This window comes from Scheffersomyces xylosifermentans, assembly GCF_036884685.1.
Source record: "Scheffersomyces xylosifermentans strain CBS 12540 chromosome Unknown RJT20scaffold_8, whole genome shotgun sequence".
NCBI classification, from domain to species: Eukaryota; Fungi; Ascomycota; class Pichiomycetes; order Serinales; family Debaryomycetaceae; genus Scheffersomyces; species Scheffersomyces xylosifermentans.
This window is the reverse complement of record NW_027042946.1, coordinates 379,866-405,892: the sequence shown is the minus strand read 5'-3', so window position 1 is coordinate 405,892 and position 26,027 is coordinate 379,866. Positions and strand designations below refer to the sequence as shown.

The window sequence follows — 26,027 nt, the reverse complement described above, 5'->3', positions numbered from 1 at the left end:
ATCTGAAAAAATGAGAAGATAGATAAGTCCTACGTGGAGATTTAGATGCTGATGAGGAATGGACAATTAGCAGGTGAAGGTGGTGTTGCATTACATGTAGATCGAAATGAGACAATGGTATAGGAGAGTAAGTACTAGGAAATTTATGTTAGGCAGATTAAATATTTACGAACAAATAAAAGGCACAACTCAGTTAGTCATTGAACAAAGGATCTTCTATTAACGTTTAGTGCAACACATGCATATGTTACGTAGTAGTAACAAGTAACGTAGATAGTAACAAGTAACGTAGATAGTAACAAGTGACGTAAATGGTAATGTATGTGTAATATTGTATGTTTAGTTATATATATATATTCAATACGTACTGTACTCTATGGGAATGTATTGTATTACTTAACACAGTTTACTGCTGTTGCAAATAGAATATCTTATCTATAACACTTTCAGTTCATGCTAACTGTGTTACTACTACGTAACATATGCATGTGTTGCACTAAACGTTAATAGAAGATCCTTTGTTCAATGACTAACAAAGAGTCTAGTCACGTGAGAAAAAATTATTCGAGGGTCTAATTTTTTGGCTGCGAATTCGAAGTTTGCTAAAAGATGAGAGGGAACTGATGGTGGATAGAGTGGTGAAAGAGTGGTGAAAGAGTGGTGAAAGAGAGGTGAGTAAATAGTGTGTTATTTCAGGTATGTAAGTGATAGCCCAAAAAGGAAGTGATTTCATTACCCCCCGTTCGGTATGTTATTCCGTCTTTCTTTCTTTTTTTGATTGAAGGGAAGACCTCCTTCTGGCAGCAATTATCCCAAAATCTAACCGATTCTACATGTTCTTACTAACAAGATTCAATTAAACGATAATATGCAATTAACAAAACTATCTATGCTATAGTACAATAAATTATTCAACAAGAATCAAAAGATACTTTTGAAGTCTATAATGGGAGAACCACACGCATTTAAGCGGTAGCCTTCTCCAAAGCTTGCTTGATATCAGCAATCAAATCCTCGGCATCTTCAATACCAACGGAAAGTCTGATCAAGTCATCGTAGACACCGACGGCCTCTCTGGATTCCTTTGGAATACCACCGTGGGTCATGACTGCTGGAACTTCGAGCAAAGACTCAATACCACCCAAGGACTCGGCCAATGTGAAGAGCTTGGTGGAAGAGGTGAAAACAGCAGCAGCCTTAGCACCTCCTTGGATTCTGAAAGAGATCATACCTCCTCCCAATCCATCTCTGTGCTGGTTCAAGACGACACCATGGTTGAGGTGAGACTTCAAACCTGGGTAGTTAACCTTGATGACTGAATCTTGCTTGGACAAGAACTCAGCAATCTTCTGGGCAGAGTTGGAAGCCTGTCTGACTCTCAAGTGCAAGGTCTTTAAACCTCTGTGAGCCAACCAGGAGTCGAATGGAGATGGGATTGAACCAATAGCGTTTTGCAAGAATCTGAATTGGTCGTGCAATTCGTCGCTGTTGGTAGCTAAGATACCCATAACAACATCGGAGTGACCGTTGATGTACTTGGTGACAGAGTGGATTACAACATCGGCACCGTGGACCAATGGGTTGGAAATGTATGGGGACAAGAAGGTGTTGTCGACAACCAACAAGACCTTGTTTCCGGTCTTGGCCTCGTGAGCGCTCAAGATATCGGCAACTCTTGAGATATCAGTAACAGACAAGGTTGGGTTGGATGGGGTTTCTAACCAGACTAATCTGGTGTTGTCACGCAAGGTAGAGGCCAAGTCGGTAACTAAGTCACCAACAAAGGTAGCAGAGACACCATGGGTGTTGGCAACCTTGGTGAAGTATCTGTGGGTACCTCCGTAAACGTCACCACCGGAGATGATGTGGGAGTTAATTGGAAGAGATTGGATGATCAAAGCAGTGACAGCAGAACCAGAACCCAAGGCAATGGCATGCTTAGCGCTTTCCAAAGCAGCAACGGCAGCCTCGAAGTTGTCTCTGTTAGGGTTGGCAGATCTGGAGTACTCGTAGACACCAATTGGCTTGGCTGGCTCAGATTGAGCGTAGGTGGTGGACAAAGAGATGGCCTCGATGACAGCACCGGTGGTTGGGTCAATTGGAGCACCGGCGTGGATGGCCTTAGTGCCGAAACCGTATTGAGGAGTGGTAGAAGATTCAATAGTCATTGTAGATGAAAGAAGATGAAGCTGTGGAGTAGAACGACTATTACTGTGGGTTTTGCTGTGAATACTAACTAAGAAAGGTTGGACTTTTCAACAGTAGTATTACAAATGTGCTAGGTGAAAAAGGTTGGACTTTTCAGGTAACTTAGGAGAGTGTTATCGAACAGTGAGTTGATCGTTGCTACAAAAAAATTTATAAACACCAACTTCAAAATCCGTTGAAATCCTCCAACTTATATATGCTCTACCAAAACCGTCACAAACACCACAGAATTTTTCCTGGCCCCAAATCTTCCCGAGATGGATTAGAAACAATTATTTCATTTCCCATGTTAACTAAGGCTATTTGTCAGAAACCGCAGCCAAGTTTTTGTTAGGCTGCTAAGAAAAAGATTTTTTTTTTTGCTAGGGCTGCGGACCTGCATGGGCCCGAGCAAAACGCCACAGTTTTGTTTCTTTTTGAGCTGAGTTTAAGGTAAAAAATTGAGTTTTCTGCAGGCTGGGCGCGCGTGTTGATCTGCCAATGTCGTTTTGCGACAAAATGCGGTATCTGCAGGAGCGGTGGTATTTCGCCTCACGCCATAACCAATATGGTGTAATTACACGTGACTATCATCACGTGAAAGGGTTTGTCAACCAGGAATTTGTTTGTCAGTACCGGGTTTTGGCTGTTTATGGTTTTGTAATCGCCAGTTTCTTTTTTTAGGGGTAAAAGCTCACTCAGCAGAAAATATTGCAGCCGTTCATTGGTAAGGTGGAATTGGATGACGAATGGAGATTAGTAGAAGGATGGGAAGAAAGTTGGTAAGGTGATGGAAAGAATGCTGCAGAAGAGTGTGGAATAAGAGCACGGATGTAAATTGTGTTATAGGTGGAGAATTACAAATGACGGTGGAGCGTGGAATTGGAGTTGTGGGAAGAAAGTCCCGAAATGGAGAAGGGTACTTGTTTCCGATTGTATGTTTTGGGAGCGGTCCGTAGGCTCAGGATCTCTCATTTTATTAGAGCAGGTAATACATATAGCGAAATAATAAGACTAAAGATACAATTATCCAGGGTTCTGATTCGTATAACCGATTTGCATATGAAAAGCTTTCCGAAAGTTGCAAGGTTAGCCCTCCTATACATTTTCGCAGCCAATACTCCCCCGAAAGTAAAGAGTCTGTACCTATGTATTCTATTATGGTGATATTAGCCAAGAAAGTAGATTACTCGAACTTCAATTCTTGAAGCAAACCTCACCAACAAGTGTACTCATGAGCTACTATAGCATTTTCTTGTTAGCGCAATCATGATTGCTACAAGTGTGTGTAACACTTCCTTGTTTTGCATTTTCGTACTTCACAAATTTGTGAAGCAGTGGCTTGTGTCTCGATATTTCTTCAATGTGGATGCAAAAACAGAAACAGCTGCTGTATCGAACATATATTAGTCTATCATCTTTCACTCATCTGCATACACTTGACAACAGACTACGAGTCGTGCTTGCTACGGATCCCTTCACGCCATCCACTACTACAAATATTCATCCTAATTTATTAAACCTGTATTGTAACCGTATATACCAAAATTCTTTTAAATGCAACCCTTTTGCATTGTGGCTATTGTCTCACTATGCCTGTAAAGTGTCTAAGAAGTTTGGGTTCGTATTAAGCTTGACCTTAAACTTTTCCCACCAAGTATCGAATGCTTTAATGGGTACCTTTCCAGCACTATCCAAGAAACTCAGAAGATGATTATACGCATGTCCCACTATCTTGTTGGCTAACACAGCAGTGTCATTTGGAGTCTTAGGTATAGTGGGTGTAATAGGTTTGGTGATGCTTTGTGCGGTTATCTTCGACTTTTCCCGTTCTTGCGATATCAAGAACTCAGCTTGCGCTGTTGTTTCAATGGATATACCAATATTGATGACTGTTGAGTCTGTGGTATTGGCAGCAACATCATCAATGCTCATGTCGATATCGTCAAACTCGTTTCGTTTGGCTGTGGGAGAATTATTATTTAACTTGTAGATTGCCGAGGGCTTTGCAGGATTCAATCCTCCCAATAACTTATATTCCTCGGAATTGGGCAATTGGAAGTACACCAATGCTGTATAATTGATATCTACAAAATCGGAGTTAGGTAAGAGGAAAATAGTTATGTACGATACGTGAGAAGCATTAGGAATAGTAATAACATACTTACTTGTATCCATCTGCGTGGCCAATTGAACGGGTCTACCCGAGCAAACCGCACCAAACATAGTAATTGACTATGAATATTATACTATACTTCACTACTGATGTTTCTTTAACCTCCTTTCTAATCATTTTATGCTAACCAAGTCAATTGATGATCCATTCTTTGCTGTGGAAGTTTGGAACCGAAAAGAATAAGGGTTACCCGGACACTTTCTTGAGCCATCGCTTAAAAGTGAAAAATATACGCGAAATATTTGTTAATGGATGTTATACTACTATTCTTTTTATAAAAGAGTAATATCTCTTAGACAATAATGCTGGGTAACATAGATGGCAGATAACAAAGGATTGTTTCTGTGTGCTATGTTAGCGAGGGTTATTGCTCGATCGAATGGGATGATCAAAGAAGGTAGTCAATAAAGGTTCGCTTGATGGCTTCTTACGACTTTCTTTTCTTCTACAGTTCTCTTTGAGCGCTGTGGGGGAGTGTTCACCGTGAGTTGCTACTTTTCAAGTTAAGCATATGTATTGGCTATCGATACAATCGTCCTAGAGCAGCTACGTCGAACATATTTTCCATCTTTGAGCATACTTGATGTCAATCATTTACGCATTAGATGAATATGGGAAAGATACTTCGTGACATTTTATTCTCTAATTTGTAAAGCGATGGGAACTAGTATACATAATTCTATTAAGTTTCTTCTTCCATTACTACCCATGATGTAGCACATCCTCCAAAAACCGATGAAATCTTGGGTTTTCCACTGAAAACTTGATTCAAGTAGTCAAAGGTAACATTTTCGCCATCTGATTGGATCTTTTGTTGTATACCACAATTGCCATGTTCTCCCCAACCCCAAGCCAAAACTTCATTTTCAGCTGAGACAAGAAGCCCATGTTCACTACCAGTAGTGAAATGTAGAACTTGAGGGTGCGATTCATAGACTGGATACAATTGCCCATGACTATTGTTACCAAAGGACTGTATCAGTAACAAATCTGTTTTAATATCTCTAACAAGTAAATGCACCGAGGACCACATTGACTTGATGTCGACTAAGTGAACTCCTTCCTTGACGGACACTTCACTACTGAGCTTTCCAAATACTTTAACTTCATTATTCTTAGCCAAAACCGTGAACTCCCTACCCACATCAAAATCAACTATATCATCAGTATTCTTTCCAAAATCTAAAACCCTTGGCTCCCAAAAGACAGATTCTGGTTTTCCATTTGAAGTAGAAGCTGTACTTCCAAGCTGTCCCTTTCTACAATTGCCCCAACCTACGAATTCGTTATTCGGCAATTTGATCACTGTATGATTAAGTGATGATTTTAGAACTAAATCTTGGTTGCAAAATTTATTAGAGTTTTCCTTTTTAGGCACGGAAAAAGGCAATTGGGTTAATTCAGCACGTCGTATGCTCTTTCCAAGACCTAGCTCACCTTTGTTCCCCAATCCACAGACATATACGTCTCCATCTGAGTTTATCAAAACAGAAAATTCCCATCCACAGGAGACATTGATCCAATTGGAGCCAGAGATTGTCCTGAAAATGGGAATATTATCGCACGCTGGTAGGCCACATTGACCGTATGTATTCTCACCACTACTATATACTCCACCATTTTCCAAAAGAACAAGCGTGTGATTCCCTCCACAACTTATTCTTATGGGTTTGGAGGGAATCGTTTCTGTTACTTGCCCGTCTTGTAGAAGAAACTTCGAGGCCACTAGCTCATTTTTGTCCTCGTTATTTCCGATTCCCAATTGGTAATTACCGTTTGAACCACACGCCAAGATTCTGTAGTTCACACTCATGCAAAAATGTCTTCTAACTATAGATCTCTACTCTGGAACCTCTATTACTTCTCTAAGAAAGAATGAAAAATGAACATTATTATATCCTACATATAGCATAAACATTCCTCATTCAGATGACAGCATTACATACAGGGAGCAGCCAAAAATCTGCGACATTTATGGAGGCTTACGGGAACCACACAACTGACCGTTGCAACCTGTTGACGGTGGAGTCAAAGATGGGGTCATGAAAACAAGCTTGCTGTATGACATCTGATGCAACGAAGACTGCTAAATAGGGTTTTGAGGTCCACACATTTGCTTTCTTTTGACCTATGTTTATTATTGCTGGTGTGAGAGGGAGAAGGGTTGATCGTGACGAAATTTGTCATCAGCAGTTGATATTATGTTGCTGTATTAGCTCACAAATCTCATCCACTCCACACGTAAGTAAGTGAGTATCGGACATGTATACGGCTCCATAGCTCGTGCTAGCTCGAACCTCTTTACTATTGACTTATCTATGGGATCGTCTGCTATTTTTGCATCAACTGTGGCGTCGTTAAAATACACACCCGAGCCGAAGTATATACAGGATCTCCACATGATTACCTAAGCTCTTTTGATGATAGTAGGAAACATCCATGACGCAGCGTTTACAGACTGTGGCTGCTAAAACAGATTGCATCATTGTCTTCACAGTGGTAGTAATAGCCATTGGCGGACTGTAATCACCAATAGCGGGCGTTAAGAACCGTCTTCACCGTAGACGGCTCTTGTCGTACGATTGTGGAGTAGCAAAGATATATATCAAGCAAAAATCGGAATAAAATATATAGTGATAATAAATCATCTCAGGGCTATTAGAAGCGGAATTTAATTAATCTGTTTGATTGCAAAATAATACTTCGTGAGAACAACAGGTTTGGGCTCTAAGTAGAAATCATTATTATAACAGAAAGAGGCTATTCTATAGTAACAATTGTATTATTAGAAGACTTCTAAGTGAATCAAAATTATCTGAAAACACTATCAAGACACAATCATGGCACCAGTCGCAGCTGCAACAAGATACGACCCATCGCAATTCAACAAGGAACACAACGCCATTACTGAAAGTGGCGCTTTCACTATCAGTAAGCAAAACAGCCAAAAGGCAAAGTTCCCTGATTTCTTGCCAACATGGAATCCAGATCAGAAGTTTCCACCATTGAAGTTCTTTGAATTCACAGACAAGGGTACCTTGGGAGATGCCAATTATGCCAACTTGCTTCCTGAAAATGGAGATTTCAAGACCAAAAGCATTACGCCTAAATTTGGAACTGAAATAAGAGGTGTTCAATTATCACAATTAGATGATAAAGCTAAGAATGATTTAGCATTGCTTGTTGCTAAAAGAGGAGTAGTGGTGTTTAGAGATCAAGACTTCAGCAGCTACGGCCCAGAATTCGCTGTCAACTACGGAAGATACTTTGGACCATTACACGTTCACCCTACTTCGGGATCTCCTGAAGGATTTCCACAATTGCATATCACTTTTAGAGGCGCTTCCAAGACTGAATTGGAAAGTGCCTTCCAAAGTAGAACCAACAACATCGCTTGGCATTCGGACGTGTCCTATGAGTTGAATCCTCCTCAAATTACATTCTTCACTGTATTGGAAGGACCAGAGGCTGGAGGAGACACCATTTTTGCCGACACAGTAGAGGCATACAAAAGATTAAGTCCAGCCATGCAGAAGATTTTGGAAGGCTTGCATGTTTTACACACGGCTGAAGACCAAGCCAATATCAATCAGGCTATTGGAGGAGTCTGCAGAAGAAAGCCGGTTGCCAACATCCATCCTTTGGTCAGACAGCACCCAGTGACCAGAGAAAAGTTCTTGTTTTTGAACAGAGAGTTTGGAAGAAGAATTGTTGAGTTGAAGGAAGAAGAATCTGAGAGTTTGTTAGAATTCTTGTTCAACCACGTTGAGCTGGCTCATGACTTGCAGTTGAGAGCCAACTGGGAGCCAAACACTGTTGTTTTGTGGGATAACAGAAGAACAGTGCATTCTGCTGTGATTGATTGGGATACTCCCGTCTTGAGACATGCATTTAGAATTAGTCCACAGGGTGAGAGACCTGTCGAGGATTTGAAGGATTTGAATGATGAAGGATATTTGAAAGAAAAGTATGCTACTCTTGGTAGATAAGCAGTGGGAAAAAGGAGGTTTTAGCCTCAGGAATAGTTAAATCGAAAAGTATGGTCTTATGTATAATTTTTTTCATTGATAATGCACTGTTTGTAAGGAGAGATTTATGACTGTAGTTTATCGATGTGGTGGTCTAGCTATGAGCACAGCTCGTTTTGTTACAAAGTACCCTCCGTTCTCTGTTTCTTGGTCTCTGAATTATTTCTTTGTCACTCTATTAGTAAGTATCAATTAGACGACTATCGTCACTCAAGCACTCCACCACTCTACCACTCTATCACTCTATCACTCCATCACTCCCATCACTCTAATAATCTCTATCTCATCTCACATTCTCCGATGTTCCAAAAATTCGAACATTTTGCAGCCTTTTCAAAGCACCTGCACATAGGACACATTAAATCGCGTACACAGCATTTGTACTGTAGCATGGATGTTATATGTTGTTTGCTAGTCATTTCGCAGTCATCTCTGTAATTCTCATTGAGATCAGAGAAAGTGTGTATCTTCATGGGAGTATAATGGCTGTACATACACATTCTTCCATATTATTCGAATTCTTGAATCTGATAAACCAACGCCGTAGAGCGTCGCATACCAACAATTCTCGATAAGCTTCATGTATATATTTCTATAGCCCTACAATCCAACACATTCAATACCCCTAGCACACCCCCTGCACAATACAACACGACTCCATCGTTCTCCATCGTGACGACACGACGCGCGCGTTTTCTTTTCTCTCTCAGATTTTGTCTCACGCGCTTCTTCTTCTCGAATCTCACACCGTTCTCTCAGTAACAATAGAAGTTTGTTTCCTCACTAATGACTACAATTTATCTCAGTAACCAGCACTGAATTCTCACTAGGAAGCTCCCTGTAGTTAAGTGTGAAGTGTGAGATTTTTGCATTTCATGGAGTGGGCGTGGAAAGTAACTAATTAGTGACTAGTGATTAGTGACAAGTGACGAAAATAGTGTCCTGTAAATGGTAACTGTTCACTACAGAGTCCAAGTTAAGAGCAACGGTCTCATGGCTGGTCTTTGGTGTCATACCACTTGTTGTTTCCCTTTTCTTTTTCAACCTTTGTTGTACTTGGTTTCAGGAACTTCTGTATATTCTTTGCCGCACTTCATTAAAATTTCATTTGTACTACAGTAACGCAACAGTAAGGGCTACTCAGTAAGGGCCTCTCAGTAAATCTTCAGTAAGGCTTCAGTAGTAACACTGAGAAACACCTCACTAACGATTCACACACCTCAGTAATATCTCAGAAGCTTATCATTAACAATTCAACCTCTTCACTTATAGATCAGTTACATTTCAGAAAGACCTCACTAACAATTCACTTGAATCTCAGTAACATCTCAGAAAGCTACTCACTAACAATTCTACCTCTTCACTTGTACCTAGTAACACCTCAACCACCCTCCTCAGTAACACCTCACTAGCTCTCGCTATCTCTCGCTAGCCCTCACTAGCTCTCTCTATCCCTCACTAACTCTCCCTCACAAACTCCCAAAAACCCTCATTGCTCTGAAAATCTCCATACCGAAAAAATCACGGTTACCCAGCGGGTAATTTCGATTGATTAATTTTATTTCAATTTTAAAATACTCTTCTTCTTCTTTTCCAGTTGTTGTTGTTGTTCTTGGAGTTAAGTGGCTGCTGATATAGTTCAGTGATAGGTACATATACATAACAAGGAGCTTCTTCTGTTGTGTTGATTGTTGTAGATATTTATATTCTGTGGAGAGGGTAAAAATAGTAGAATCGAATCAAAAGATACTACTTCTACTGGTACTGGCAAATTGCTTAGTCGCAATACTCATAGAAGACACTAGAATTCGGGCTCTAATCAGACAATGAGCTGGTACAAGAAGGAAAATCAAGACATCCAACGAGACAACGAAAGAGCTACGCCAAAAAAGGACAATTACGTGCAAGTACCTTCATCGTCGCCAATTCACATCAAATCATCGCCAACTCAGACTCCATCGTTCATGCCCCCAAGCATCAACAGCAAAATGTCGCTCAACGACGAGAAAGAACGCCAACTCGAGGCCAAAAGACAAGCCATAAGACACCACAAGGACTTCCCCGTAGTACGGAAGAGATTCTACTACTTGAAAGAAAGCGACATCTTCAAGGGCTTTGTCAAAGGCAAGGGAAATGTCCGTGATATTACTCAATGGTTGACAGATAACTACAACAAGGCCGAGATTCTTGGAAAGGAAGAGGCAGAGAGGAAACGCCGAATCGAAGAACAGGAAAGAATTCGCCAGAATCACTTGGAAGAACGCATGACAAGAGAGTATGAGGAAAGAGAAGAGAGAATCAGAAAGCAACAGCAGATGAAGAGTGGAAACGGCCACAGTATTAGAAACCATAGAGGACCTGTTGACTCTGGAGACGAGGATGAAGCCGACGAAAATATAGACGAGAGTGATATGGAAAATGACACTAACAGTAAAGTCACTTCCACCACCGACTACGATGACGAGGATCATTCTCCAATTAAAGTTAGAGGCAGAGCAAGAATAAAGCTAGATGCCTCCCCGGTCAAAGAGCAAAAGCTGTCTCAGAACTCCACACCACAGCAACATCACTCATCTCAGACTTTTCAATCTACCAAGGTTGTATCGAGCAAGCCAAAAGTATCGATTTTGGACAAGTATAAGTTCAAACCAAAGGGCCAAGTCACTCTTGATCTGTTTACACAGGGCACCACATTAAATGAACAAGCACCTCAGAAGAAAAGAAAGCTTGTCAGAGCCTCAATGTTAGACGATGACTCTGCACCAACATCTAAATCTTCTTCTCCAATGCCAGCAGCAAGTTCCTTAGCAGCATCTTTTAACTACCAGGATGCCAAAGTACCCAAATTCAAAAACATCTTTATGAAACTGCAGCAACAAGCACAAAGTCAAGACGATGATGACTTGAACGACATGATTGTAGCTGATGATGACTTGGAGAAATTGGAAGAGAAAATCAAGGAAAACATCAAGAAAAACAAGGCAAAGAAGCAAGAAATTGTCACAGTTAGTGATGATGAGCTTGAAGAGGAAGAAATGAGTGACGACATGTCCGAGGAGGATGACGAGCTGACATTTCACACGGGAATTACATCCATCGATTCCCAAATATTAGAGTTCATTAATGAAGCTTCCGCGCAAGATTTGATAGAAATTTGTACTTTGGAGCCAGCTGTCGCAGATTTAGTCATTTCTCAGAGACCTTTCAATACTATTTATGACATTTCAGAGAACCATTTTTCATTAGACGACGAAGACCTCGGAAAAGGTAAAAATCGTAAAAGAAAGACACTCGGTATGAGAATCATTGAGAGTACAGAATTTTCCTTGAAAGGATACAGAGCAGTTGACTCGCTTATTAAGACCTGCTCGAAGTATGGAGATGCTATCAACAAGCAAATGAGCACATGGGGAGTGACAGCAACAGGAACTGGAGAATTAAGTGTTGTAGACATCGATCCAGTTGACGATGAAGTCAAGGAGATTATTGATGTAGACGAAGAAAATGACGAAGAAGAGGACGAAGTTGTAGTGACACATTACAAGAAGAAAGGATTAAGATACATCAAACACAAGCCCATTCTATTGGCTGACGAAATCACTTTAAACAATTACCAACAAGTTGGTATCAATTGGCTCAATTTGTTGTACCAAAACAAATTGTCATGCATTTTGGCAGACGAGATGGGGTTGGGTAAAACATGTCAAGTCATTGCATTTATGGCCTATTTAAAACAAACAGAGCCATCTAAGGGGCCTCATTTAGTTGTTGTTCCAGCTTCTACTATTGAAAATTGGTTGAGAGAATTCAACAAGTTCTGCCCCGATATCAAGGTTCAAGCATACTATGGATCGGTAAGAGAACGCGAGGATTTGCGTTACGAATTGAAGGATGTAGAATTTGATGTTTTAGTCACAACTTACACATTAGCATCAGGCTCTTCTATAGATTTCAAATTTTTGAAGAATCAGAACTTTAACATCATAGTCTATGATGAGGGGCATTTCTTGAAGAACTCAGGAACTGAAAGATACGTTAGATTGATGAGATTACAAGCCAAGTTCAGATTACTATTAACTGGTACACCTTTGCAAAATAACTTGAAGGAATTGGTATCATTGCTTTCGTTTATGTTGCCGAAGTTGTTCAACGAGAAGAAAGACGACTTGCAAGGGTTGTTCAACCAGAAGCTGGGTGCAGTGACTTCTTCGAGTACGTCCACGCCATCCAACTACAATCCATTATTATCCGTACAGGCTATTAGCAAGGCAAAGACCATGATGACTCCCTTTGTTTTAAGACGTAGAAAGGACCAAGTACTTCAGCATTTGCCAGCTAAATGTCATGAGATCGTTAGATGTGACTTGGTAGGAACGCAAAGCAAGATCTATAATCAACACATGGATAAGGCAAAATCCACCAGAGCAGAAAGGGAAAGACGTAAAGTACTTAGTAGCAAGGAGCAAATCGAGTTATCTAAGACCAGCCCAATCGAGTCTTCTACAAACGTCTTGATGGCGCTCAGAAAGGCCTCATTGCATCCATTGCTATTCAGAATCGAGTATCCAGACAGCAAGTTGAAGCTAATGGCGAAGGCAATCATGAATGAACCTGAGTATGTTGAAGCTAACCAGACATTTATTTTTGAAGACATGCAAGTAATGTCAGACTACGAATTGAACGCCTTATGTGAGAAATTTCCTAAGACGTTATCGTCATATCAATTAGATGATGCTGCATTCTTAGCAAGTGGTAAGGTTAAAGAACTAGAGAAACTTTTAAGGAAGATTATAGATAAGAGGCATGAGAAGTTATTAATTTTCTCATTGTTTACACAAGTATTGGACGTTTTGGAAAGGGTCTTGGCTATTTTCAAATACAAATTTGTTAGGTTGGATGGTGCCACCTCCGTCGATACCAGACAGGACATTATTGATCAGTTTTATGACGACGAGACAATTCCTATATTCCTTTTGTCCACCAAAGCTGGTGGATTCGGTATCAATTTGATTGCTGCAAATAATGTCATTATATTTGATCAGTCGTTCAATCCTCATGACGACAAGCAAGCAGAGGATCGTTGTCACAGAGTGGGCCAAACAAAAGAGGTCACTGTGTATAAATTGATTGCAAATAACACTATTGAGGAGAACATGTTGAAGTTGGCAGAAAACAAGTTGCAATTAGATCAAAGTATCAGTGCCGAGGGCACTGCAGACTCTAAGGTAGAGGAGAAGACAGCATCATTATTTGAGAAGTTACTCTTTGAGTAGGATTTCAATTGTATAATTTAGTAGCATTAATGTAAATCTGTAATTGTAATATGTTCACGTGGAGCGAATCATGAGGGTTTAGTTGGAGTGTACTGAAGTTAGAAGCTGGTATTGGTTATTGTCTCTACCACACAGATAGTATATGCTAATGTTTGAGAGCACCACACATTGGGTCGCCTAATGCAATGCAAAACACTCAGAGCATGTACAGTGGCAGCAATCTCACGAAAAAGAAATATAGCTGACCTCGCCATTGAGCGCCCATATCACATAAATCCACGGACTTTTACTGGGTTGCTTTTCCTCTACTCTTCCAATAATGACCTCCCTCTAAATATTAGGGTGCAAAAAAAGAAAAGTCTGCGTTCCTTTGCTGCGTACATTACTTATTGCTTTGGTATAGCAAGTACACAACTATACGTGACAGAGCGATAATACAGGGTAAGTGATTATGCCATAGTGAAAATTACTTAATATCAAGGTATCTTCTTGGTAAGAACAATTTGCATGGAAACTTCACAATTCACAGTAAATATTACACACCTCCATCTTATCGGCTTCATCATACAACATACTAAACCACGTACTAAACCACATATACTACACCGCACGTACAACAGCAAAAACATATTAATAGTAACTATATACCCATGCATCTTACATGCATCTGAAATTGCTTATTATTCACTAATATACATATTTCATCCATTAGCTACATCTAAAACTATACTAATATACATATTGCATCCACTAAGCTACTTACAATCTTTATACTATATACCATACTGACTGTCTACAAAAAAAAACCTACATAGTAATTCAACTCCATATATAACATACACGATTAGCAACCCATTAGTACCCATTAGCAGCCTTTTATCGCACGTGACCAACATCGCATCCGGATTCGTCCTAACCAACATAAAAATAAGAAGGATTTATAATCCCGTTCTTTTCTGAATGATATACCGTTTATCTTTTATCCCAGTGATTGCTTAGTGATAACAAGTGTATCTATACATATAGTTACCTATTAGTAGTAGTAACAGTTGTAGTATTATTGTTATTATTAGTATTATCTAAATATTGGTGTATTGCTATACTTGGCATCTAGCGTTGGATAGTTGGATAGATCAAGATGTTCGCTGTAAGGAAGACATTATATAGCAGCTTGGCTGCTTCACGATCCAGAGTGACGCCCCAAATCTCCAGTTTGTTGAATAGCAGAAGAAATCTCTTCATTCAGACAGCAGAAACTCCAAATGAACAAGCATTGAAGTTCTTGCCTTCAATAAAGTTGCTCGAAGAGAACGAAACTGTGGAGTTCCTCAGCGGAAGAGAGGCCGCAAGATCTCCCTTAGCACTCAAGTTGTTCAGCATAGACGGCATCAAATCCATCATGTTTGGATCAAATTTTATTACCATCGAGAAGTCCAACAACGATTTGCATTGGTCGCTTTTGAAACCAGAGATTTTCTCGATTTTGACAGAATACTTAACCAACGGCACTCCTATAATCGTAGAAGACTCAGAAATATCTAAGGATATGGAGATCAATGAGGATGACGATGAGGTAGTTTCTATAATCAAGGAGTTGATATTCACCAGAATAAGGCCTGCAATACAGGATGATGGTGGAGATATCGAATTCGTCAAGTTTAGAGAGGACGACGGAACAGTATTCTTGAGATTAAAGGGAGCTTGTAGATCATGCGATTCCAGTTCTGTGACATTGAAGAATGGAATTGAGAGCATGTTGAAGTACTACATCGAAGAAGTCAAAGCCGTAGAGCCTATTGACGATGAGGTGGAAGTAAGCGTCGAAGGAGGCCAGCCAGTGGATGAAGTCAAGTTCGAGGCTGCAACTTTGTCACCACGGTCGAGAGAAGAACCACCAAACTTGTAAATTTAGCTACAATTAAGGCACTAAGTATATAGAACGGGTTGCTTAAAAAAGGCATAGAGTAGAAGCACTAAAATTTGAGGGATCTCGGATATCAATTAATTACAAAACTTTTCATTACAATTATGAACATGAACACAACGCAATACCAACAAACACTGTTGATATGGTTATTCAGATCGTCTTTTCATATATAGAATATATGTCCGATTACTAGACTATTCAGCGCAGAATCAATCAGAGCTACGGCCCTTAACTATGAAGACTTTATGGCTGCGAAAAGTTCAGAACCAAAAATTACACATTTCTGAATGCCTCTTTATTAGTTACTTATATACAAGGGTGTAAGGACTAAGACTTGATATTAGTTCATGTGGATACAACAGCGTCAGAATTTGAACACCAAATTATTGTTCGTTACCGTCGTACGACTCTTCGTAGTAGTAGTTCTGGTACATCCTTCCAGAGTAGGGGTAGTAGACATCGTTAGTATGGTCAGTTGAACGGCCTCTATGCTTTCTACCCTTCGAGTTGTGGTACGAATTATTTGGGTAGCCCACTGGAATGTGAGGAGGATAGCTATTCTGGTAATAGTATGGATTGTAGTACTGGACTTGAGGAACCATGAGATAAGGATAGACTGGAACGATGTGAGCGGATTGAGATTGGGAATGTGAATGACTACCAGGCTGAATAGAACGCTGAGGAGAAGATGACGAAGGTGGGATCGGAATGCTGCTCAATGGGATGGGATTGTTAGTCGGCAAAATAGGAATTTGAGTCAGGTAGTTGGTAGGTTTCGAATTTGATTTTTGAATTGCAAAAGACGACTGAATCAAAACAGGGTGGTTCGAACCATGCAAAGAAATTAGCTTATTGTTAGTTAGTAAGATGGCTCTAGTAGCCATCTTAAATGATTCATAGAAAACAAAGCCGATTTTACCACTCTTGGAAGACTTTTCTTCCCCGTTATTGTCATTGGAATAAAACTCTGGCTTGATAATCTTCGCAGATTTAATGCTTCCAAATTGCTTCCAGAATGTTTCCCAAAGAGAATCATCGTTGTTGAACATTTGAGGCAAATTATTCACGTAGATGTTGGTTTCCTGGAAATTGTTATGCTTGGAATAAAGGTTAATTATCGCCAATGGATTGGGGAAACTGATAGAAATTGCTTTGTCCTTCGTCCATGACAAGAAGTAATTATTAGCATTGATATAGAGATAATGGTTATGCTTATGTTGCGCAATGGTAACTTTGATGGCAGATTTCTCTATTGGATCTTCCTCTTCATCCTCTAAAGTATGAACAGAGGCCAATAGAGGCTTCAAGTTTTCCGTGTCGAGCTCACAGAAGTCATCCCAAGTTAAGTTGTTGATATAGTATAATATTCTCAATGTGTTTTCCATTAAATGCGGAGCCGGCTTGAATTGAATATAGCCATAGTCTAAGCATTTCAATGCTGTAGAAGAAGTCTCTGGCAATGCCTCATCATGCCGGAGGATGTTATTATTGCTTCCCACTATTGGGAAGTAGATAGACTCGATATCGCTGCCAAATGCCTTAAATTTAGCTATAAACTGGTAGAAGTCCAAACTGGTTAGGTTTTTAGGCAAGAAATTAGACAAGTTCTCGATGACTATTAATTCGAAATTGTCTGAAGTCTTGGATTCACCATTATTGTTATAAATTGGTGATGATGACGTTGGCGAAGTGGTAGCGAGTGGTGCTCCTGCTGAAGGTGGAACCGTGAACCTTTCCCTTTTGTTCAAGTATCTATTAAGGAACAAAGGGGTGTTGGGAGAAGTGTTAAATTTGTTTGGAGTATGCTTGTGGAGTTTTTCTATTAATATTTCAACATCTAGATAATTGTCGAATTTGACAATAGCGAATGAGCCCGATGAGTTATCGTTTCTGAACAACTTCACCTCGTGTAAACTCTTGAAGTGGCTTTCTTCTTGCAAGTACTGGAACAAGGAATTTTGTTCTTTGTCGTCGATGTTGATAGTCACTGTAGAGTCTGTAGAATGCTTGAAAACGAGCTCACTAGACAAGTTCTTTATGAAAAGTATCCCGGGATGGGAGATGAATTTAGAGTAATCGAAATTAAATACTACTTTAGCGTCGTATAATTTATACACCAAGGTGTCAATTGTAGCTTTATCACAATTGCTAAGACATACTTGGAGATGCTTCCTGGGCACTGTACGTGTGTTTATAATTAAATTGCCGACATCTTCAATGGTCTTAACTAACTTGTTGTAGGATTCTGTATCCGAGTAGGGAATTGTTAGGACTAAGGGGAAATTGCAATAATTGATATTGGTTGTATTTGAGTTGAACAAACAGTCATTGATCGAGTCGATCAAATTATGATTCTGAGTACCGGTTGATGTCATTGTCGTGATAGTAGGAGAATGGGATAGCAGGGGTGGGCTGGAACACGAGCTAGCAGACAACGTTGGAGAAGATGGGATAGAGACGTTCATATCAAATTAAATGGGGCCAGAACTGCTATAGTGCATGCGATGATAAGATTAGGCTCCTATGCTAGTTCAATGGTGGTGTTAGCGAAGGCTTACACTGGCTGCGATGTATAATTTACGAGTACGCGAGTGGTGGTACTTTCTCCAAGGCCGTGGAAACGTGTTTGGTTAGGGATTGTGGTACCAAGTTGTGCCAAATATGCCAAATGTGTCAACCGACGGCTATTGAATGAGACAGGTACAAGTGCAAAATACGGGCGTTACGGAGTTTGTCACTGAGTACCAGGAGGTCTTGTGAAAATTCGGTATCAACGAAGGTGACAAAGGTGAGCTAATAGAAATTCCCCAGGATAACCACCAAACGACCAAAAAAATCGAGGCTACGCCAATAATTTGTCAATAAATATAATAAATTGTAATGTAGAAATTATTAAATCGTATTCAGTACTCGGTAACCCCAGGTGACAGGTTTGCCGTACAAAAATATTCAAAGATAACGCAATTATCTGTTCCAAGAAACAAACAGGGACCTAGCCTGAGTCGAAATGGCAAAATCGCAAAATTACTGCTGCTGCTAATTATCTAAAAAATCATGCTGCTAACAAAGTTGTATTTATACAGCTGATGTAGCAGCATCTGAGAGCCTCTGGACCGGTTTACACATTTTACTGGAAGTATGAATTACCTAGAAAATGCCCTTTTCTGGCAGTGTAGGCGCACAGGCATTTTTTGGGGGCTGCCGTGGAGAGTAGCGTAGGGAGAAACAGGAGAAAAATTGACAACAGATCACAAATTTACTGGCACAAATGAGAATGATGGGCCCGCAGCGCCTGCAGGGGTCGTGGTAAACGACGGTTATGACTGATTTCTGTCACGGAGCTCATGAGCAAATTAACCCAAGCGGAATGGTGCAGTGCAGAGACACACGGAAAAATAGCGAGAACAAAAATCCAAAGTCCATTGGAAATAAAATAGTGTATGTGGAGAGGGATCTAGAAACATCCAAGAACGGTTGAAACACATGAAAGCATGATCCACAGAAATTCCCAGGTCACGGTAGATGGAGTGGACTTGCTGCTCGTGGTGAGCTACGGTGAAAACCAGAACACTCCAGTGTCCGTTTACATCAACGAAGCCAATAACAAGTTCCTGGGGGACTACGTGTATGCCATTAAGACGTATCAGACCCATTTGAGCGCTGGTGGACGCTTGGGCACGGCCAACATTGAGTCATTGAATTTACTTCTCAACAAGAAGCTCAATAGACCTGTATACCTCAACATCAATGGCGATAACACCGGAGATATTTCCACTGTCAGCTTGTTCACCGAGATAATGACTCTCATCAATGGCCCCTAATTCGCAGCTCGCTGGTGTTCAAATCCCTCGCTAGCCACGGACCTGAAATTGACTCGCAATAAGCTCCCTAACCGGGTACTGTCACACTGCAGCGAGTGCTGTTATACGAGCGCAAATTGAAACATTTCAGTTTTGGGCCGTGTGGAGGTCACCGGAAGGATTAGTTTGGGTAGCCATGAAAGACTGGATTACTGTGACGACCCTATTTACAAACTGTATCATTAGAATCTGTAATAAATGCATATGTTAATATTTTGTAGTTTTGTATTGTTCGGTTGTAATACCACGGTGTGCCTGCCGTGCTACTTTACAACTTTCGTTATGGGTACATAAGAATCAGGTCATGATTCAAAAGAACGGGCCTGGGAACGACAGAATTTTAACCTCAGCCACACGGCGTCGTTTCCATTTACTCAAATTAGATATTTTGTATAATGCTGCCGGAATGCCCTACGGACCTCAACTCTGTTTCCCTTTTTGCACCATTTGCTGGGGTTAATTATCCGAACCTGATCCATTGATGTGACTAAGCTCAGTGGTAGAAACACAACAAAAAAAAAAATAAATGACAGGTGTACGACGTGCCATTTCAACTATTATATCTAGATCTGGGACACCCCTAGATTCAACGGTATGGTGGATCCGATGCCGTCGTCTGCATGGTAGTTGATGACCGTGGTAAGAGCTATTATTGGAAAATGAAATCGCGGAGTCGCATGGGCTTTGAAATTTTTAGTTGCAAAATATCCAAAGGCCTCAACGCACTTTGATTTCCATGGTGATAGAAGCTAACTGTCCTTGGCCCAATTCAGTATAGGTGTACATTTCCGGGTTCAAGGTTTCCAACAGTGTTTAGATATGTTTGTCAAATAGCTAAATTATCACAGTCTCTTCTTAGTGACTAGAACGGTGTCTTCTCTTTATTTTTGTAGCAATTGATGGTTTTTTCTCAACGAACCCCAAAGTCCGCATAGCGGGGTTTGCTTTTCTGAAAACCATACGGTGTAACATAGTATTCTTTAAGGCTGTTATGGGTTTGAAAGAAAACGGTTTGTTTGTGTTAGAATGTTCTTTGATGGACTTTGTTGATGTTTAAACTGTGAACTCCAGTTATGCGGTTTAGATGCTGTCAAAATCGTATTTATCGTACCCCCCACACTCTAATTACGAAGTATTTGTATAGTGCAAAAGTCGTTAAAAGTCATATTCATTTTCTTCATAACATTATATACATATTTTCTATTTACATTGATCCCAAGTTTAGTACAAGTTTAAACATCCAAAGGCCCAAAGTATTCTAATTTAATATCGTTAATGCCTTTTCCAGCCAAATATGTCTTGACATACTTCATGTAGCCACGAGGACCCAACAAGTAGACATCATGGTCTGTTGTGATGAAGTCCAAGTCCTTGTCGCCAACGGATTTATACTCAACTTCGTCAATAACGCTTTCTGGAGAAAGAGCTTCTTTCTCTGCAGAGAAGTACTCCTTGATATTTAACTTGTCACCGTATTGCTTCTTCAATCCCTTCAAGTAATTTGAGAATGGTCTCGAAGAAACGGTTCTGTTGGAGTTGAGCAACGTGACAGTTCTACCATTATTCAAAGCTTCCTCCAAAATAGATATAATTGGAGTAATACCAATACCACCGACAATCAAAACCAAGTCCTTGTCAGATTCCTCGTAGAAGAAGTTACCATTTGGTGGAGCTACCTTTAAGACATCACCAACCTTTAAGTCGTTATGGACAAAACTAGAGATTTGGCCACCTTCTAATAATCTGACGGAGATACGGTATTCTTCTCCAGTAGGAAATTGAGAAAGAGAGTATTCTCTACTCTTTTCTTGTTCGTGGCCTGGCAAGTCCCACCTGATACAGACGTATTGACCTCTCTTTGGAATTTTAATTTTGTGTTCCGATTCAGCTGGCTTGAAGTAAACGGACTTGACATCTTCACACTCCTTTTCGATCTTGGTAACTGTGAAAGAACGGAAATCTTGCCAAGGCTCCTTCTGGTACTCGTCATTTTCCAATCCGATTAGCAATTGAGCTAAGTTGCCGTAAGCGATACTCCAAGCTTCCACGAATTCCGGAGTGGCAGTCTCAGGACCGAGTAATTCACCCATGGTCTTGATCAAAGAGTTACCTACACAAGGGTAGTGTTCAGCCTTGACCTTTAATCCGACGTGTTTGCTAACAATTTGTTTCACAAAGGCAGTTAAAGGAGTCAAGTCCTGGATGTTCTTAGCGTAGTTCAACAAGGCGAAGGCCAAGATACGGGGTTGTCTCAAGAACTTTTGGTCAGAGTCGTTGAAGTATACCTTGACTTCTGGATAGTCGATGAACATTCTCTGGTAGAATTTAGCAGTTAAAGTCTCACCTGCCAGTTCTAAGATTGGAACGGTGTCAAGAATGATCTTGATCTGGGCATCGTTCAAGGCTTGGGGTTTGTAGATCTGAGGAGCGACAGCTGGGGGAGTAGCGATAGCGGAAGGTGCCATTATGGAAGTAGTTTAAGAACCAATGCTTAGAGGTCTCTAGCGAATGTAAATACACTATAATGTTGTACCATTACTCTCCGCTACTCTGATGGGAATGGCGATGTACTTATATGCTATATCTTAACACATTTTGCCTAACATTATTGTGACTTCTTTCCCATACATAAAATCACATCCATATCTTTAGCAGCCAACTCCGATTTCACCCACAACTCTGCAGCACACTTGCCTACCCTATTTATCAGCATTACAAAGCACTTTACTTACCTGCTCTTAATAATACCGGGACAATACTGCTATTAACTCGGAGACTTTTTACACCCAAATAAAATCAGCTGAGATCGCCCAAATAGGAAATGGTTACAACCTGCGTCGTACATTTGCCGCAGATACCCAAAACCGTTTAGGTGGTATGACGCCACTCACCAAGAGAAGGGTACAAAAGGCTCGAGAACGAGCCAATACGAATAGCCATATTTGTCACTGGTGTGGAGGAGAAAGGACGAAGATATTTTTCGGGGCCATTATTCTGGGCATTTGTGATGTTTTTTTGCGTTTTTTTGTGAAAGGGTATTGTATTTCAGTTTAATTCGCTGCCAATGATTTGGGTCCATGGCAACGGTTTTGAACGGGAAGTCAGGACAAATACGGTTCGATGATGCGATGACGATTTGAATTTCGCAGTGCCGGTTTTAGCCTATAATGCAACATATTTTTGAGCGGTTAATGGTATAGAATAGCTTGTGAAGTTATGTAATTGGGGCATACTGGTGCGGTTTCCAAGGTTCTGGGGAAGAACACTCTCATCTTTTTTTTCTAGATGTGTATTATTTTAGATGTGTATTATTTTCACAGTTCGAAAACACCGAAAATACCCATAGGTCCGCTATTACTGAAGTGGCCTGAGTTAGAGTTAGTAAGGTCGTAATTCGATATAAATAAGAGTCTAAATAGTAGTTACTCACGCAATGTGGGGTGGGGGTCATTGCAATAATTAATTCTATTATAGTTATTTATGGAGCGGACCTTTGGAATGTCCAGACTTTGACTTCCATTGCGGCTGAAACTTCCTTAATTTTGATTACCGTTTGAAGTCATATATCAAAATTATTCTCCAGTTTCTCGTATGTACGAAGAAATTCGAGGTCGTCACTGCCGAATTTAAAGGTTAATTATACTGCAAAAAGTGAATAATCTACACGGCATTTTTTTGCGGCATTATATTATATGTATGTAAAGAATACTAGAAGTCTTCTATCTTGAACAAGACTTTTCCGTCATCGACCTTCAACTGCTTTATATAGGCTCTATAGTTGTTTCTCCAGTCTATGTAGTCATCAATCCTAAATTTGAGCAGGCCGTCCAATAAAAGCTCCAATCCCTCAAGAATCCAATCTCTCTTCACCTTGAGCTCCAAGTCCTCGTAATAATTGTAGTAAGTCCAGCTGTTAAACAAGTTACTGGACCACTTCTGAGTCCATGGGTTAAGTGCACTCATTTCTGCGTAATCGATTTGCTTGTCAATGGTATAGGTGGGTTCCGATAATGCAAACTTGCACCCAGAGACAAATGCAGATCCTGATTTCTTAGGCTTAAGGATCTTTACCAAGAAAGGCTCCTTGACTTTACTATTAAATATCTTAGAAAGCGGGGCATTTGTATGTATCTTCAAGGGAAGTTGTATCTCATCTAGTTTCTCATACTTGATACTAGATGTCTGGAAGAATTTCTTGCTTCCAACAAGGTCTATTATGATATCAAGCTTGTAGGATTGAATATTCAGTTCATTGATAGGGGAGTCAATTTCTGGTACATTAGGCTCGAAGAGAGCTGCAATGACTTCACTAGCAAAGAAACTAGGCTTCTTATAGTTGATGGGTACCTTTTCGCCTGGAAGGACTAAATCTTCATTGACCAGGTCAAATGTTAATACGGTGATGTTCTTGGTCTTGGATGGATCGTAATATTTGCCTTTGGTAAATTGGCTCACGAAGTTACTCATGTATTTGTAGCTGGATTCTCTCACAATCAAAATTATGTTCAATCTGTCAAAAGAATACACAGACGAGTTCAACAATTGGACAAGCGTAAAACCAAGATTCGTATCAGCACCATTGATCAACACATTAGCGGTATCCTTTAATTTGACATGTTCAAGCATTTGTTTAGCTCTACAGTACAACACAGGGAATGTGGCCAATTTGGCCAAGGCAGGAATCTCGTCTTCTATAGCATAAGACAGCTTCCTCTTGTCTTTGACTGGAGTGTTCGATACAACTGGTGGATTTGCAGCTATGGATTCATCCGAAGAGTCGGAAGAATCAACCTCGAATTCACCTCCTTCTTCCGTTCCAGCTTTATCAAATGATAACTCCACATCCAAGGTTGAAGCTTTAGCCAAAATAGCATCATCGACCTTAATAAGCACATCTCTTTTGGGGTTAATCAACAAGCTGCTGGAAAGTGAACCCTTTTTGTCAATTGGGTCTACAATACCAATCACAACATCTCCTACCTTATACTCAGTGCTATTAGTCCAATTCGTGCCGACATCGGAGATCACTCCGGCAAATTCGTAACCCAAACCGACTCTCATGTTACTCAAATTGAGCAAATACTGGTTAATTTTGGCAAGATCATACGAGTTCAACGAAGCAAACTTGACATTGACCACTATCTGGTGGGCTGGAATGGGCAAGTCAATATAAGGGTAATTGAAATTCAATTCTGTTTCCTTGTTTTGTATCGAGATTTCCTTGAAGTTTGTATGTCTCAAGTTTCCAATTTCTTGTGCAGTGTATGCCGAAGTACCAGCTGGTTTCTTGTATGTTGGCAAAGCTTTAGGTCCTGGACCTCTGCTTTTCTTCTCCAAGTAGGCCAATTCAGGAGGAATTTTATGGAAAGGGTTTGATTTGGCTCTTTCCTGTTCCTTTTTATGGACCTCTTCGTGGTGTTCTTTCAAGTCTTCTTCGGGAAGAGGAGCGAATCCAACGGACTTCTTTTTCTTTCCCGAAGTTGTTGCAGGGGCTACCTCATCGGCTTGTTCTTCAATGGTAGTGGTCTCCTGAGAGATGGGGTCAGATGAGCTATCCGTGGGGAGCTCTTCTGGGGCATTTGTGTCGTTCTCAGGAACCTCAATTTTCTGGTCTTCCAAAGACATTTTTAGCAGCAGTTCACACACACCTCACTATGGTATACTATCCAAAGTTCTAAACCTTCAAACCAACAAGATGTATACGCTATATACTGAAACTTTTCACTATCGCAATCGGTTATAAGCGGTAGTAAATAGAAAACCTGTCAATGACATCATCGGCTTTGTGATCGGAAAGGTAGTAGACTAAGAGAGGTGTTAATTTCGGGTGGAGTGCCGATGGATCCGTGCAGGTCAGGATAAGGGAGGGAGGGTATTGATAGGGGAGTGTGGTGGGAGATGAGGGATTAGTAGTGTTGGTGTGTGTATTATATTATAGAAGATTTGGATGATTGTGAATGATGGTAGATAAGAGGTGGAAATGGTGGTTTCGAAAAAAAAAAGGATTCGAAAGAAGAAATTTGCTGGTCGGGTTGATATTAAAGAAAATTGCTAAGATAAGCTGCAATTTTGCAGTACGCTTTATGTAGATTTGATTTGTGATTTGTGATTTATGATTTATGATTTATAGTGTTGGATCACCTCTGTCAAAAGCGAAAGAGACGACACAGAGCGATAAGAGAAGAAACCCTTACATTTATTGTGACATACACCTACAATATTGAAAACATCGGCCCAAGGCATAAAAGATAGGCCAAAGGCGTAAATAGAAGGAAATTCAAATAATTAACAGCTTTAAAATATATTTATCTCAAACCATGGCCCTCCTTCCCAAAGGCACATCCATTGTAAATATGGATCATCGTTCGTTTTGCAATAATTATGCTGCAAATTTTCTACAATGCAGTGGAGACAACAGGAAACTGATCTCAACGGGTGAACTACTGCGTATTTTGCTAATATCAAACTTGGTATACATACCAGTTATGGAATCTTTACCGTTCTCTTATTTCTCGTGTGAATGACACTTACGACACTTACGACACTTTCGGATCTACTCCTATCGTGTGTCATCTT

At 40.3% G+C, this 26,027-nt stretch overlaps 10 protein-coding genes across 10 annotated transcripts; 4 read left to right on the top strand and 6 right to left on the bottom strand. All coding sequences in view use genetic code 12, as the record gives it.

The window, feature by feature from the left end:
• Nucleotides 1–850: 850 nt before the first annotated feature.
• Nucleotides 851–2,641, bottom strand: CYS3 (cystathionine gamma-lyase). Its single transcript, XM_064917939.1, has one exon. It carries the CDS (start codon nt 2,166–2,168, stop codon nt 966–968), a length of 1,203 nt encoding a protein of 400 aa, XP_064771842.1. The 5' UTR covers nt 2,169–2,641; the 3' UTR covers nt 851–965.
• Nucleotides 2,642–3,566: 925 nt separating this feature from the next.
• Nucleotides 3,567–4,609, bottom strand: RJT20DRAFT_62986 (uncharacterized protein). The gene has a single exon (XM_064921010.1). The coding sequence runs from the start codon at nt 4,411–4,413 to the stop codon at nt 3,778–3,780; it is 636 nt and encodes a 211-aa protein (XP_064771841.1). The 5' UTR covers nt 4,414–4,609; the 3' UTR covers nt 3,567–3,777.
• A 1-nt stretch (nt 4,610) lies between these two features.
• On the bottom strand, nt 4,611–6,376 carry ATS1 (Ats1p). The gene has a single exon (XM_064921011.1). The coding sequence runs from the start codon at nt 6,174–6,176 to the stop codon at nt 5,046–5,048; it is 1,131 nt and encodes a 376-aa protein (XP_064771840.1). The 5' UTR covers nt 6,177–6,376; the 3' UTR covers nt 4,611–5,045.
• Nucleotides 6,377–6,983: 607 nt separating this feature from the next.
• RJT20DRAFT_62979 (uncharacterized protein) lies at nt 6,984–8,693 on the top strand. Its single transcript, XM_064921009.1, has one exon. It carries the CDS (start codon nt 7,204–7,206, stop codon nt 8,350–8,352), a length of 1,149 nt encoding a protein of 382 aa, XP_064771839.1. The 5' UTR covers nt 6,984–7,203; the 3' UTR covers nt 8,353–8,693.
• A 1,188-nt stretch (nt 8,694–9,881) lies between these two features.
• RJT20DRAFT_62920 (DNA-dependent ATPase) lies at nt 9,882–13,918 on the top strand. The gene has a single exon (XM_064921006.1). It carries the CDS (start codon nt 10,218–10,220, stop codon nt 13,662–13,664), a length of 3,447 nt encoding a protein of 1,148 aa, XP_064771838.1. The 5' UTR covers nt 9,882–10,217; the 3' UTR covers nt 13,665–13,918.
• An 884-nt stretch (nt 13,919–14,802) lies between these two features.
• RJT20DRAFT_137231 (uncharacterized protein) lies at nt 14,803–15,570 on the top strand (the record flags this gene model as incomplete). The annotated part of the gene is made up of 1 exon (XM_064918552.1): nt 14,803–15,570. The coding sequence occupies one exon, from the start codon at nt 14,803–14,805 to the stop codon at nt 15,568–15,570; it is 768 nt and encodes a 255-aa protein (XP_064771837.1).
• Nucleotides 15,571–15,974: 404 nt separating this feature from the next.
• Nucleotides 15,975–17,966, bottom strand: RJT20DRAFT_3742 (uncharacterized protein; the record flags this gene model as incomplete). The annotated part of the gene is made up of 1 exon (XM_064919894.1): nt 15,975–17,966. One exon carries the CDS (start codon nt 17,964–17,966, stop codon nt 15,975–15,977), a length of 1,992 nt encoding a protein of 663 aa, XP_064771836.1.
• A 1,116-nt stretch (nt 17,967–19,082) lies between these two features.
• On the top strand, nt 19,083–19,412 carry RJT20DRAFT_3741 (uncharacterized protein; the record flags this gene model as incomplete). Its single annotated transcript, XM_064919893.1, has 1 exon — nt 19,083–19,412. One exon carries the CDS (start codon nt 19,083–19,085, stop codon nt 19,410–19,412), a length of 330 nt encoding a protein of 109 aa, XP_064771835.1.
• Nucleotides 19,413–20,297: 885 nt separating this feature from the next.
• On the bottom strand, nt 20,298–22,122 carry YHB1 (Yhb1p). The gene has a single exon (XM_064921007.1). The coding sequence runs from the start codon at nt 21,914–21,916 to the stop codon at nt 20,684–20,686; it is 1,233 nt and encodes a 410-aa protein (XP_064771834.1). The 5' UTR covers nt 21,917–22,122; the 3' UTR covers nt 20,298–20,683.
• Nucleotides 22,123–22,832: 710 nt separating this feature from the next.
• RJT20DRAFT_62943 (uncharacterized protein) lies at nt 22,833–25,524 on the bottom strand. Its single transcript, XM_064921008.1, has one exon. It carries the CDS (start codon nt 25,074–25,076, stop codon nt 23,160–23,162), a length of 1,917 nt encoding a protein of 638 aa, XP_064771833.1. The 5' UTR covers nt 25,077–25,524; the 3' UTR covers nt 22,833–23,159.
• Between the last annotated feature and the right edge of the window lie 503 nt (nt 25,525–26,027).